Here is a 10,591-nt window from a genome sequence, read left to right on the forward strand (position 1 = left end):
TTTTATATTTTCAGGCCAAGGGGAAAAAAAATCGAATCTATCTATCTATCTATCTATCTATCTATCTATCTATCTATCTATCTATCTATCCATTTTCATCTGCTAATCCACAACTGAATCACATAGAGCAGCAGGCTAGGCAAGGCAGTCCAGACATCCCTCTCCCCGGCAATGCTTTACAGGTCCTCCTTGGGGATCCCAAGGTGTTTCCAGGCCAGATAAGATACATAATCTGTATAGTTTTGGATCTACTCAAGGGTCTCCTACCAGTTGGACGTGCTCCGATAACCTTTGATGGGGTTGTCCAATAGGCTGCTTGTCCAGATGCTTAAACCAACTTAAGTGGTCCTTCCGACACTCCAAGCTCCCTCTGGATGTCTGAGCTCCAAACTCCAAGGCTGAACCCAGCCACTCTAGGTAGGAAACTCATTATGGCCATTTGTATCTGTAATCTATGTCTTTTGATGACTACTCAAAGCTCATGACCATAGGTAAGGCTCGGAATGTAGATGTACTGGTAAAGCAAGAGCTTTGCCTTCCTGGTTAGCACCCTTTTCACCAGGATTGTCCAGTGCCATGCCCACATCACTGCTGGTGCTGTAACAAACTGCTTGTCCATCTAACGCTCAATTTTAACCACCTTACACTCGGCTCCATACAACCCCAGTGCTTTCTGGAGATCTCTGTGTAATAAAGCCTAAAGAACCACATCATGGACTTCCGGTCATGGTGGACGCAGAGTAAGCGCTTCACCCCCGCTCTCCCACACGCTTTGCAATTTTTTACTTTTTCAAGCCATCTCTCCTCATCTTACTGCTCACAGAAGCATCACAGCGTGACTACAACACCACGACACATCCTGGAATGGCAAGTAAGCACGCAAAACAAAATAAAAAAGACTCTACGCTCCCCAACGATGCCGCTGCTAGCGAGATTAGCGTGGCCGTGCTAATGAGCTTCTTAGAAACCCACAAGGCTGAGCTAGCATCGGAGTTTAAGATATCTTTCTCAGCTCTGGAGGCCAAGATGGACCTTGTTCAAACCACTGTATCCAGCCACGGCCAACGCATCGCCTCATTAGAGACCAACGCTGACTCAGTAGACGGTTGCCTGGCTAGCCTTGAAGCTACGTGTGTTGAGCTAACCGCTGTTAGCGAGAAGCTAAAAGCCAAGGCGGCTGACCTAGAGGCTCGCAGCCGCCGCAATAATATCCGAATTATTGGACTTCCCGAGTCAATTGAGGGCCCACGACCAACCGACTTTTTCTCTGCACTGCTGTCCCAACTTTTGGGCGATTAAATACTACCGACACCACCCGTGCTGGATCGAGCACACAGGTCCCTGGCCCCAAAGCCTAAACAAGGGGAGAGTCCGCGACCTGTCATCGCCCAGTTCCATGATTACCAGACCAAGGAAAAGGTTCTCCACGAAGCCCGCAGAAGGAGGTCAGAGCTGCAGTATTTGGGGAAACCTGTTGTCTGAGGTGATGGCGCAACGGGCTGTGTATCGAGAAGTCATGGCCCTCCTCTACAAACGCAGGTTGAAACCCAGTCTCCGCTATCCGGTGAATCTATACATCACTGTGAGCAACGGAGAAAAAGTTCTACTCTCGTCGGTTGAAAAGGCTAAAGAATACCTTTCCAGTGAAAACACTTAAAAGGACCCTTGGTCACACAGTAATGATGCCCAGCTTTCTGGCCGTCTGTCATTTTGCTATTTGTGAACATATATAAATGTGGACTCCACAATGCTAACGGCATGAATATTTCACAAGCAACGGATAGCTTGTTCTGCCTAAGACTGATTGTTTACGCACAGATAATCCCCTTTAAGCTGAACATCTTTATACTGTGTTGAATGTACCAGTTGTACTTCATGTTCAGGTTTGTTCATGTCGAATTTTTCATAGTCATTAATAATAGTAAATATTTGTGGAGGCACAGACTCCCACTATAAGGTTAGTATATATATATATATATATTATTTTAAAGCCTGAGAGGCCTATTTTTCCATCAGCGCTATTTTTAGTGCTACTGATCCTACATGTTAAAGAGGCTTGTTTTATAATTACACTGCATTTCTCAGTAGAGAGAGATTACCAGGCAATTGTGTATCACAATACCTCTCTCCTTTTATTTGTGAATCTCTCTTTAAATTTTGGGTTAAATTTTGGGTTAATTTTGATCAGTGCAGCCTCCCCACTATACACTGTGTTCTTGCTCACTGTTTTTCAGTGAGGCTGTTCTGTATCATAAGGTCCTTTGGTTTAAGGCCTGGAGAATTAGAGTCAAGTTCGGTCAAAATGTATTATGTTCTGTTTCTGTTGAAGCACTCCTATGTTCATAATCTGGAGAGTGGTCGAGCATTGCTTCTTCTTAGTGGGAACGGGGTTGTTTGAGCGTGAAGCAAGAAGCAAGATCTGCATTGTATCCAGGGAGATACTCAGGGTTTCCATTCCTACGAGGATTGGGATTTTCTGTATTTTTGTATGCAGGTATGTATGTGTGTGTGTGTGTGTGTGGGAGTCTGGTGTGCCACGACTTGGGTGTACCAATCACCGTCTCTGAAGTTAAAGATGCAATAAACTCTCTACAGAGCAATAAATCACCAGGTCCTGATGGTTATACTTCTGAATTCTATAAGACCTATTCTACAACCCTTTCCCCGATATTAATTAAGGTTTTCAATGATGCTTGGTTAAAGGGTCGGTTGCCATCCACAATGTCAGAGGCTTCAATTACACTGTTGAAAAAAAAAGGATAAGGATCCGCTTCTTTGTAGTAGCTATAGACCGATTTCTCTCCTGAATGTAGATTTTTAAATTCTAGCAAAAGTTTTAGCTGGCTGCCTCCAGAGAGTCATACCATACCTAGTCAATCCTGATCAAACTGGTTTCATTTCAAGGAGACATTCATCTTCAGACACACGCAGGTTACTTAATATTCTCTATTCTCCCTCTACTGATTCTCCTGAACTTGTTTTGTCCCTAGACGCTGAAAAAGCCTTTGACCGTGTAGAGTGGAGATATCTTTTTTATATTCTTGATAAATTTGGCCTCAGCCCTGACTTTGTGGATTGGATAAAACTCCTCTATGCCTCCCGCGTAGCCTCTGTCAACACAAACTGTATTAAATCACGCTTTTTTTCTGTACATAGAGGCACCCAACAGGGCTGCCCCCTTTCGCCGTTGCTATTTGCTCTGGCAGTCGAGCCCCTGGCCATTTGGTTGCGGAGTGAGAGCGGGTTTGAGGGTGTCACACGCCATGGACAGCTTCACAAAATTTCCTTTTACGCTGATGATCTTCTTTTATACATATCCAACACTACCTCCAGTCTATTTTTGAGAAATTTGGGAAGTACTCTGGTTACAAATTGAATTTGGGAAAAAGTGACTATATCCCAATCAACTCTGCCGCTGACCTTCTCCCCCATGGTCTCCCGCCACCCCTTTAGGAAGGCTGTAGACAGCCTTAAGTACCTGGGAATCCTGGTGACAGAATCATTTTCCCAATTATTTGCCAAAAACTTCAACCCATTACTCGAACGGTGTAAATCAGATTTGGCCAGATGGTCCTCTCTCCCACTCTCTTTGGCTGGGCAGGTCAACCTGATAAAAATGTCGCTACTTCCTCAATTCCTTTACCTCTTCCAGCATATACCCATCTTTATAAGGAAATCTTTCTTTTCAAATCTTGATCAGCTGATTAGTTCCTTCCTTTGGGGTAATAAACAAGCACGAATTGGTCGAACAGCTCTCCGACTTCCTAAATCCTTAGGAGGACTAGCGCTTCCAGACTTTCGCTACTATTATTGGGCCTGTAATATCAACATGCTTCTCCTCTGGAACACTGGTAAAGCTGTACCCGAACGCCCGCAGTGGGCTTTGCTTGAAGTTTCCTCCTCACATTTCTCTCTCTGGTCTGTGGTGTGCTCTCAACTACCAATGTTAATTAAACAGGTTAGCCCTAATCCAATTGTAACAAACACACTGATGATTTGGAATCAGTTCAGAAAAGCTTTTGGCCTCCACACTCAGTCTTGTCAATCCCCAATTTCTCGCAATCATCTGTTTGCGCCTTCATGCTCTGATCCAGCCTTCCGTACCTGGTCTGAGAAGGGTCTGGCAATGCTTAGCGACATTTTTATTAACGGTGTTTTTTCCTCATTTACTGACTTGGCTGCAAAGTTTAACCTACCAAACACTCACATTTTTTGGTTCTTCCAAATAAGACATTTTGTGAAATCTTGCTTCCCTCAGTTTCCTAGCAGTCCTCCAAACTCTCTTATTGACCAATTTTTAACCCTCAATCCCAGGAAGAAAGGACTCATAGGGATCACATACAAACAAATTCATATATTGCCCTGGTTTCATCTGGTTTCTCTAAGAGCTACTTGGGGTCAGGACCTCGGAGCTCCCTTAACCGATGAGCAATGGGAGGTGATATTAAATAATGTTCACTCCTCCTCTATTTGTGCGAGGCATGGCCTTCTCCAATGTAAAATCCTGCATAGAGCCTATCTCACTAATGCCAAGCTGGCCAAAATCTACCCTGACAGAGCAGACACATGCAACAGATGTGGGCAGGCTACTGCAGACTTTGTTCAGATGTTTTTGTCTTGCCCTAAATTATCTGAATTTTGGACAGCAATATTCGAAACACTTAGTAAAGCAATAGGCCGAACCATACCCCTTGAACCCCTTACTGCCCTCTTTGGATCGTACTCCTCACACAGTGTGTCCACGCAAAAAATCACAGCGTTCACCACATTACTTGCTCGAAGACTCATTCTTCTGAAGTGGTCTCATGCCTCTTCCCCAACTCATAATAAATGGATACAGGACGTACTGCGGTATGTTACATTGGAGAAGATTAGGTTCTCCCTGAAAGGCTCCTCAAGCAGTTTCTATAAGATATGGCAACCATTCCTCACATACATAGACTCTCTGTCTATAATAGCAGAAACCAACTGAGCCACCCCCCCCCCTTTTTTTTTTCTTGTTTCTTCATCACTACTATGTGAACCCACAACAGGCAGGAATAGGCATTGGGTTGAGGTGCATTGTGAGGCGGGTAATAAGCAGGGGCAGGAATCTAGGAATCTAGGTGATCTTTGACGTTTCACACTGGCTCTAGGGACTTTAAACGTTACTTCTTTGTCAGGAAAAAAAACGGAGCTAGTGTGGGAGGTAGGGTAGTACCAATAAGAAATAGTTGGGCTCATCATATATATATAGTTGTATATATATGTACATATTTAATATAACTACCACTTGGTAATTACGTACCACTATGCAATTAATACATATTTATATTTTGCCTTAGTATTATGTCTACTCACTTTTTGTTCCCCTGTTTATAATTTGTGTCTTGTCCTATGTCTGTCGTGAGAGTGAATGGATTGAATGCGTACAGTTCAGAGTGGGCGGGTAGGTGGGTTGACGGGTTGTTCTGGGTTGGGATAGGTTAAAGAGAACTATTAACTTGCTATAGAACTACTGTTCACTGTAAGTACTAAACTCCTGCTTGTTCTATGCAAAATCCAATAAAGAAAGTTTGGATAAAAAAGAACCACATCATCTGCAAAGAGTAGAAATGAAATTCTGAGATCACTAAACTGGACAATCTCCTCCTCCTAGCTGCACTTTGAGATCCTGCGCATAAACATCATGAATAAAAGTGGTGATAAGAGACAACCCTGATGGAGGACAACACCCACTTAAAATGTGTTTGACTTTGTGCTGAGTGTGCAGACACAACTCTAATTTTGGCATCATCCACCAGTAAAACTCTACAATAAATTAATTTTAACCCCTTTTCCCTTTGTCTTGTGATCTTGCTCTTGGGTCCAGTTTAAAACCACAGTAACCCGTCACAACCCAGCCAGCAGTAGTCCAACCCCTCTTCAGAAGTTTGGGTCCAGAGTTAGTCTCTTGCATAGAGATGAGCCCAACTATTTCTTATTGGTACTACCCTACCTCCCACACTAGCTCCGTTTTTTTTCCTGACAAAGAAGTAACGTTTAAAGTCCCTAAAGCCAGTGTGAAACGTCAAAGATCACCTAGATTCCTAGATTCCTGCCCCTGCTTATTACCCGCCTCACAATGCACCTCAACCCAATGCCTATTCCTGCCTGTTGTGGGTTCACATGGCTCAAGGCCTTAAATAATACATTAAAATATTAAAAAGACATTTTGAAAATGAAAGTATTGAATGTAAAATAGCTTGTTAACGTCAATATTTAAAGTAAAAAAATGAAGACAGTATAGAAAAAGCAAATCTTTAACAATATACTGCATGTTGCCATCTGAACAGTTTACAAACTTCAGATGTCCTACAACTGATTTTTATTCATTAAGTGTTTTTTGGTGTTCTTCTCTGGCTTACACATTATGATAAAACACTTTGGAGCAAATATACAGAGTATTAGTCCAAAACTGGAGGCCAGAATGGCAAAGATCTCCACAGCCACAGTAAATTTCCCAGGAGAGCTGACATATGCTGGAATAAACGTGATCCAAACTGCACAGAAGATCAGCATGCTGAAGGTGATGAGCTTGGCTTCATTAAAATTATCAGGTAGTTTTCGGGCGAGGACAGCTAGCACAAAGCAAAAGCCAGCCAGTAGACCTATGTACCCGAGAACAGCCCAGAACCCAACAGCTGAGCCTAATGCACACTCCAAAATGATTCTCTCCTTGTATGTGGTCAGGTTTTTCACTGGAAAAGGGGGACTAACAACCAACCAAATAATACATATTAAAACTTGAATGAATGTGAAAATGACTACAGTCATTCTCTGCTGTGAAGGACCAAACCATTTCATCACATTACTGCCTGGGAGTGTAGCTTTAAAGGCCATTAACACTACGATTGTTTTTCCAAGAACACAAGACATACAGAGGACGAAGGTGATCCCAAATGCTGTGTGGCGCAGCATGCAGGACCACTCAGAGGGTGCTCCAATGAAAGTTAATGGACATAAGAAACAAAGAGTCAGGGAGAAGAGCAGCAGGAAGCTCAGCTCAGAGTTGTTGGCCCTGACAATCGGGGTTGTCCTGTGACGATAAAACACTACTGCTGTTACAATGGCAAGACAGGCACCACCGACTGAGAATATAGTCAGGATGATTCCCAGGACCTCATTGAAGGAAAGAAACTCTGCGGGCTTTGGGAGACAAGTGTCTCTTTCTGCACTAGGCCAGAACTCTTTGGGGCACGAGAAACAATCAGGAGAATCTGTAAAAAGAAAAGATAAATAAAAAGGAACATTTAGCAGTGTCATACTTTATTTTGGATGTTGTACAGTAGTTATGTGTTAGAGCAACAGAGGTACCTGTGTCATTGCTGATCTCTCCCTCAGGACATGGTATACAATCATAACAGCATATGGGTTTTCCTTTCTGCAGAACTTTACGAGTTCCTGGAGGACAGCTGTCACTGCACACTGACACAGGCACCTGTCACACAGATACAAGCAGATTCACACATATTCAGGTGTGCCAGGAGCCTCTGAGGATTAAAGGACAGGTACACATTTTCCAGTCTGTCTTAAAAAAACTTTCATGTCAATATGTGTATTGAAAGTGTTAATGGTTACTGCTACCTCTAATGGAATTCATACTGGCTGTGACAATAACTTCTACCTTTTCAGTGGAACTGCTGGGGGACAAAACTTTTACTTTGACAAATCCAGTTGTTATCTTCCAAAGTTAGCCTTTTTAGCTCAAATTATCTCTTTGTGTTTGTAGCTCTCTGTCACAGGTATACAAGTGAACATACTTGAAAAATACAAAAGGGTAATTTCATGATACAGCCAGTATGACAAGGAAGATTACGGACCAAAAACACAAACTGTATCATTTAAAATAAATAAATAAAAAATTGAATTTTTGATGTAAAATTAATTTGTTTGAGCTCCTTACTTGTGTGCCACCCTCCACCCAGGCGAGCTTCCTGGTGATCCTGAACTCCTGGCCCACTGGCAGTGATGCATCATAGCGCCCTACTGTCACTAACTCAATGCTCCCACTCTCACTTTTCTGCCAGTTAACCAGCTCGTATGTGGCCACAGGATCTCCGTTGGCATCAAATGACACATCATAACCATTTTGGGAAAAATTTACTTTCTTCAGCTGCATAAAAACCTGTGAGGACAAATGAAAGACAAATAAAAAAAGTCATATAAAATAAAAATCAATGCTTCACTAAAGGTGCATTTTTTTGAAGAGGTCATTGGAGCATTGACATACTTCTGTCGACTGACCTGTTCGGGCTCTATCCTGGTTAATTTGTCACAATGAGTTGTAGAATTAGTTTTCTGACACACTGCATTATGGATGGCATGTGCTGTTGCATAAACAGCCTTGTACACCATGTTAGTGATTCGGAGTTGAGATGTGTCAGTGTACGTTCCCGGGATCGTCTGTATGTTTTCAGTTCCATCACACACCCTCTTTTCTGTGGCTGCACCTAAACACACAGAGACAGAAGATTTTTTTTTTTTTTTTGTCTATTGTTGTTTTTTTACAATGACATGATCATTCTTTTTTGTGTGTTGTTATTCTTCTGATGGCATGAAAGATGTACTTTATATCTAAACTAATATATTGATATTGCATAAATCATGCCTGTTTCACATTACCTTTTCTCACCTCAATATACTGTATATGTCAGCTCACTATCACAGACAATAAATAATATTAGAAAAAGGTGAAACACTGCTCTCCTATGATTTAATACAGACTTCACCTGTTTAATGCACTGACAATAAAATGAATAAATAAATCATCTGAAATCATTCTCTGTATAATAGCCTAGTTATACATGTATATATGCTGTAACCAATACATGTTAGTAAGTACATTTTTTGTATCTGTATTCAGCTTGGTCACCTAGATGTTGTCTATATTCAATTTTCTCACTTTTTCCCAGCCTGCAGTTGAAAGCATCCTCCCAGAACTCAGTCAGCACCGGAGAGGCAGACACTTTAGAGGGAGAGAGATCCAGCAAGAAATCTCTCAGACCTGGGATGACAGATTTCTCAGTGCCAAATCCGATGGCTCCAGCAAAAAAGCTGAACCTCAGCATGTCTGGGTCAGTTACCCAGGACTCACTGCCTATCCACTGGCGAGGTGGAGAGGGCTTGCGTGACAGCTCCTCCAGCAGGATCCTCATGTCTCCAGAGGCTGCAAATGCTACAACAACCATAGCTGTGGACCTGGAGAGAGATTAGAGCATATAATATAATTATAAACATAAGGTTTTAAGTTATCTACAAAGGTAGTTAAAACCAGCAAAAATGTGAGATGCCTTAATATGTGGCTCCACTGACTGTATTTTTTATAACCATATTAGTAATTGTGAGAGAAATACAAACCGAAAAAGAATATGACTTATTTGCAACTAAGAAAATAAACAATTTGCTGTCTTCCATTTTACAGAACTTTTTTTTGTGGTTTTGTTTACATGAGGCCAGTGTCAAAACAGTTAACAAAATCACAACCATTGATGTAGAACCTGCGAATAACATCTGCCACTCTCTGGATCCTGCTGCGTGGATGGGTTCGATAAAAAGATGCTGAGTATTCCACACAGATTCCTTCTTTGCGTGCTGCTTCCAGGAAAGACGCCATGCCATTATTGCCATAATCTGAATCTGACCGGACAGCACCTATCCAAGTCCAGCCAAAGTGTTTTACCAGCTTGGCCAGAGCGTCAGCCTGGAACTGATCACTGGGGATTGTTCTGAAGAAACTGGGGTGCTCATGCTTATCAGACAGGCATGCACAAGTGGCAAAGTGGCTCACCTAAAGGAAAAGCAACAGTGTTATTCTTTAGTTAATGGGACAGATAAAAAGCACTCTATATAAAACACATGATTTTCAAAAAATTAAAAATATTTACTTGAGGGATGTTAAAGGACCCAAGGATGCGTGACATGCCGATAGATGGTGTGGATCCAGACTCACCAATGACAGCCATCACCATACCAGACTGAGAGCAGTTGTCACCAGTGTAAAACACAGGGTCCAGGCCATTTGAAAGCAGAAATGACACATGCACTGCCACAGGCACAGAGGCGCATGAGTCGTAGATCTGATAACCGAGCTTAATGCCTGGCAGCAGCTCTGTGCTGTTGTTAATTTCTTCAATGGCAAAGATCATTGCACGTGTGAAGCGCAGTTCACGGGACTTAATGCTGCACACAGACAGTCATGTCACTTTTCAAATGGCCAAGTCACAATTAAAAAGAAAAACACATTGTAAAAGAAAATTGTAAGTCATAGTTATGTGTTATAACTGATAGTTGCAAGTGCATCTTTGAAACAAAAATAGGCCTAAGGAGTTGACTGAACAACAAAGATCGCAACAGGGGGTTGGATATCAGGTAAAAATTCATAGGAATTGTAAAGGATGGATTAACATCCTATTTGTATTCATATATATCCTATTAACATATAGATATTGGTTGTTAAACACATTTATACTTTCAGTAGAAAAAAAAAATCTCTTTCATACAGTGTACTTTGTTTACATTTTCTGTTAATACCTGCAATTGTTTTATCAACAAACTGGATTTGGACTGTGTG

General features: G+C 41.9%; 1 protein-coding gene across 1 annotated transcript; it reads right to left on the reverse strand.

The window, feature by feature from the left end:
* Positions 1 to 6,333: 6,333 nt before the first annotated feature.
* On the reverse strand, positions 6,334 to 10,181 carry LOC148189378 (extracellular calcium-sensing receptor-like). Its single transcript, XM_088078332.1, has 7 exons — positions 9,906 to 10,181; positions 9,519 to 9,808; positions 8,924 to 9,219; positions 8,266 to 8,471; positions 7,925 to 8,146; positions 7,336 to 7,459; positions 6,334 to 7,238 (listed from the first exon to the last, which is right to left on the reverse strand). The coding sequence occupies exons 1-7, from the start codon at positions 10,164 to 10,166 to the stop codon at positions 6,334 to 6,336; spliced, it is 2,304 nt and encodes a 767-aa protein (XP_087934458.1). The 5' UTR covers positions 10,167 to 10,181.
* Between the last annotated feature and the right edge of the window lie 410 nt (positions 10,182 to 10,591).

Source organism: Plectropomus leopardus, chromosome 6 (assembly GCF_026936395.1).
Source record: "Plectropomus leopardus strain MGB_pleo_1.0 chromosome 6, ASM2693639v1, whole genome shotgun sequence".
In the NCBI taxonomy this organism is placed as follows: Eukaryota; Metazoa; Chordata; class Actinopteri; order Perciformes; family Serranidae; genus Plectropomus; species Plectropomus leopardus.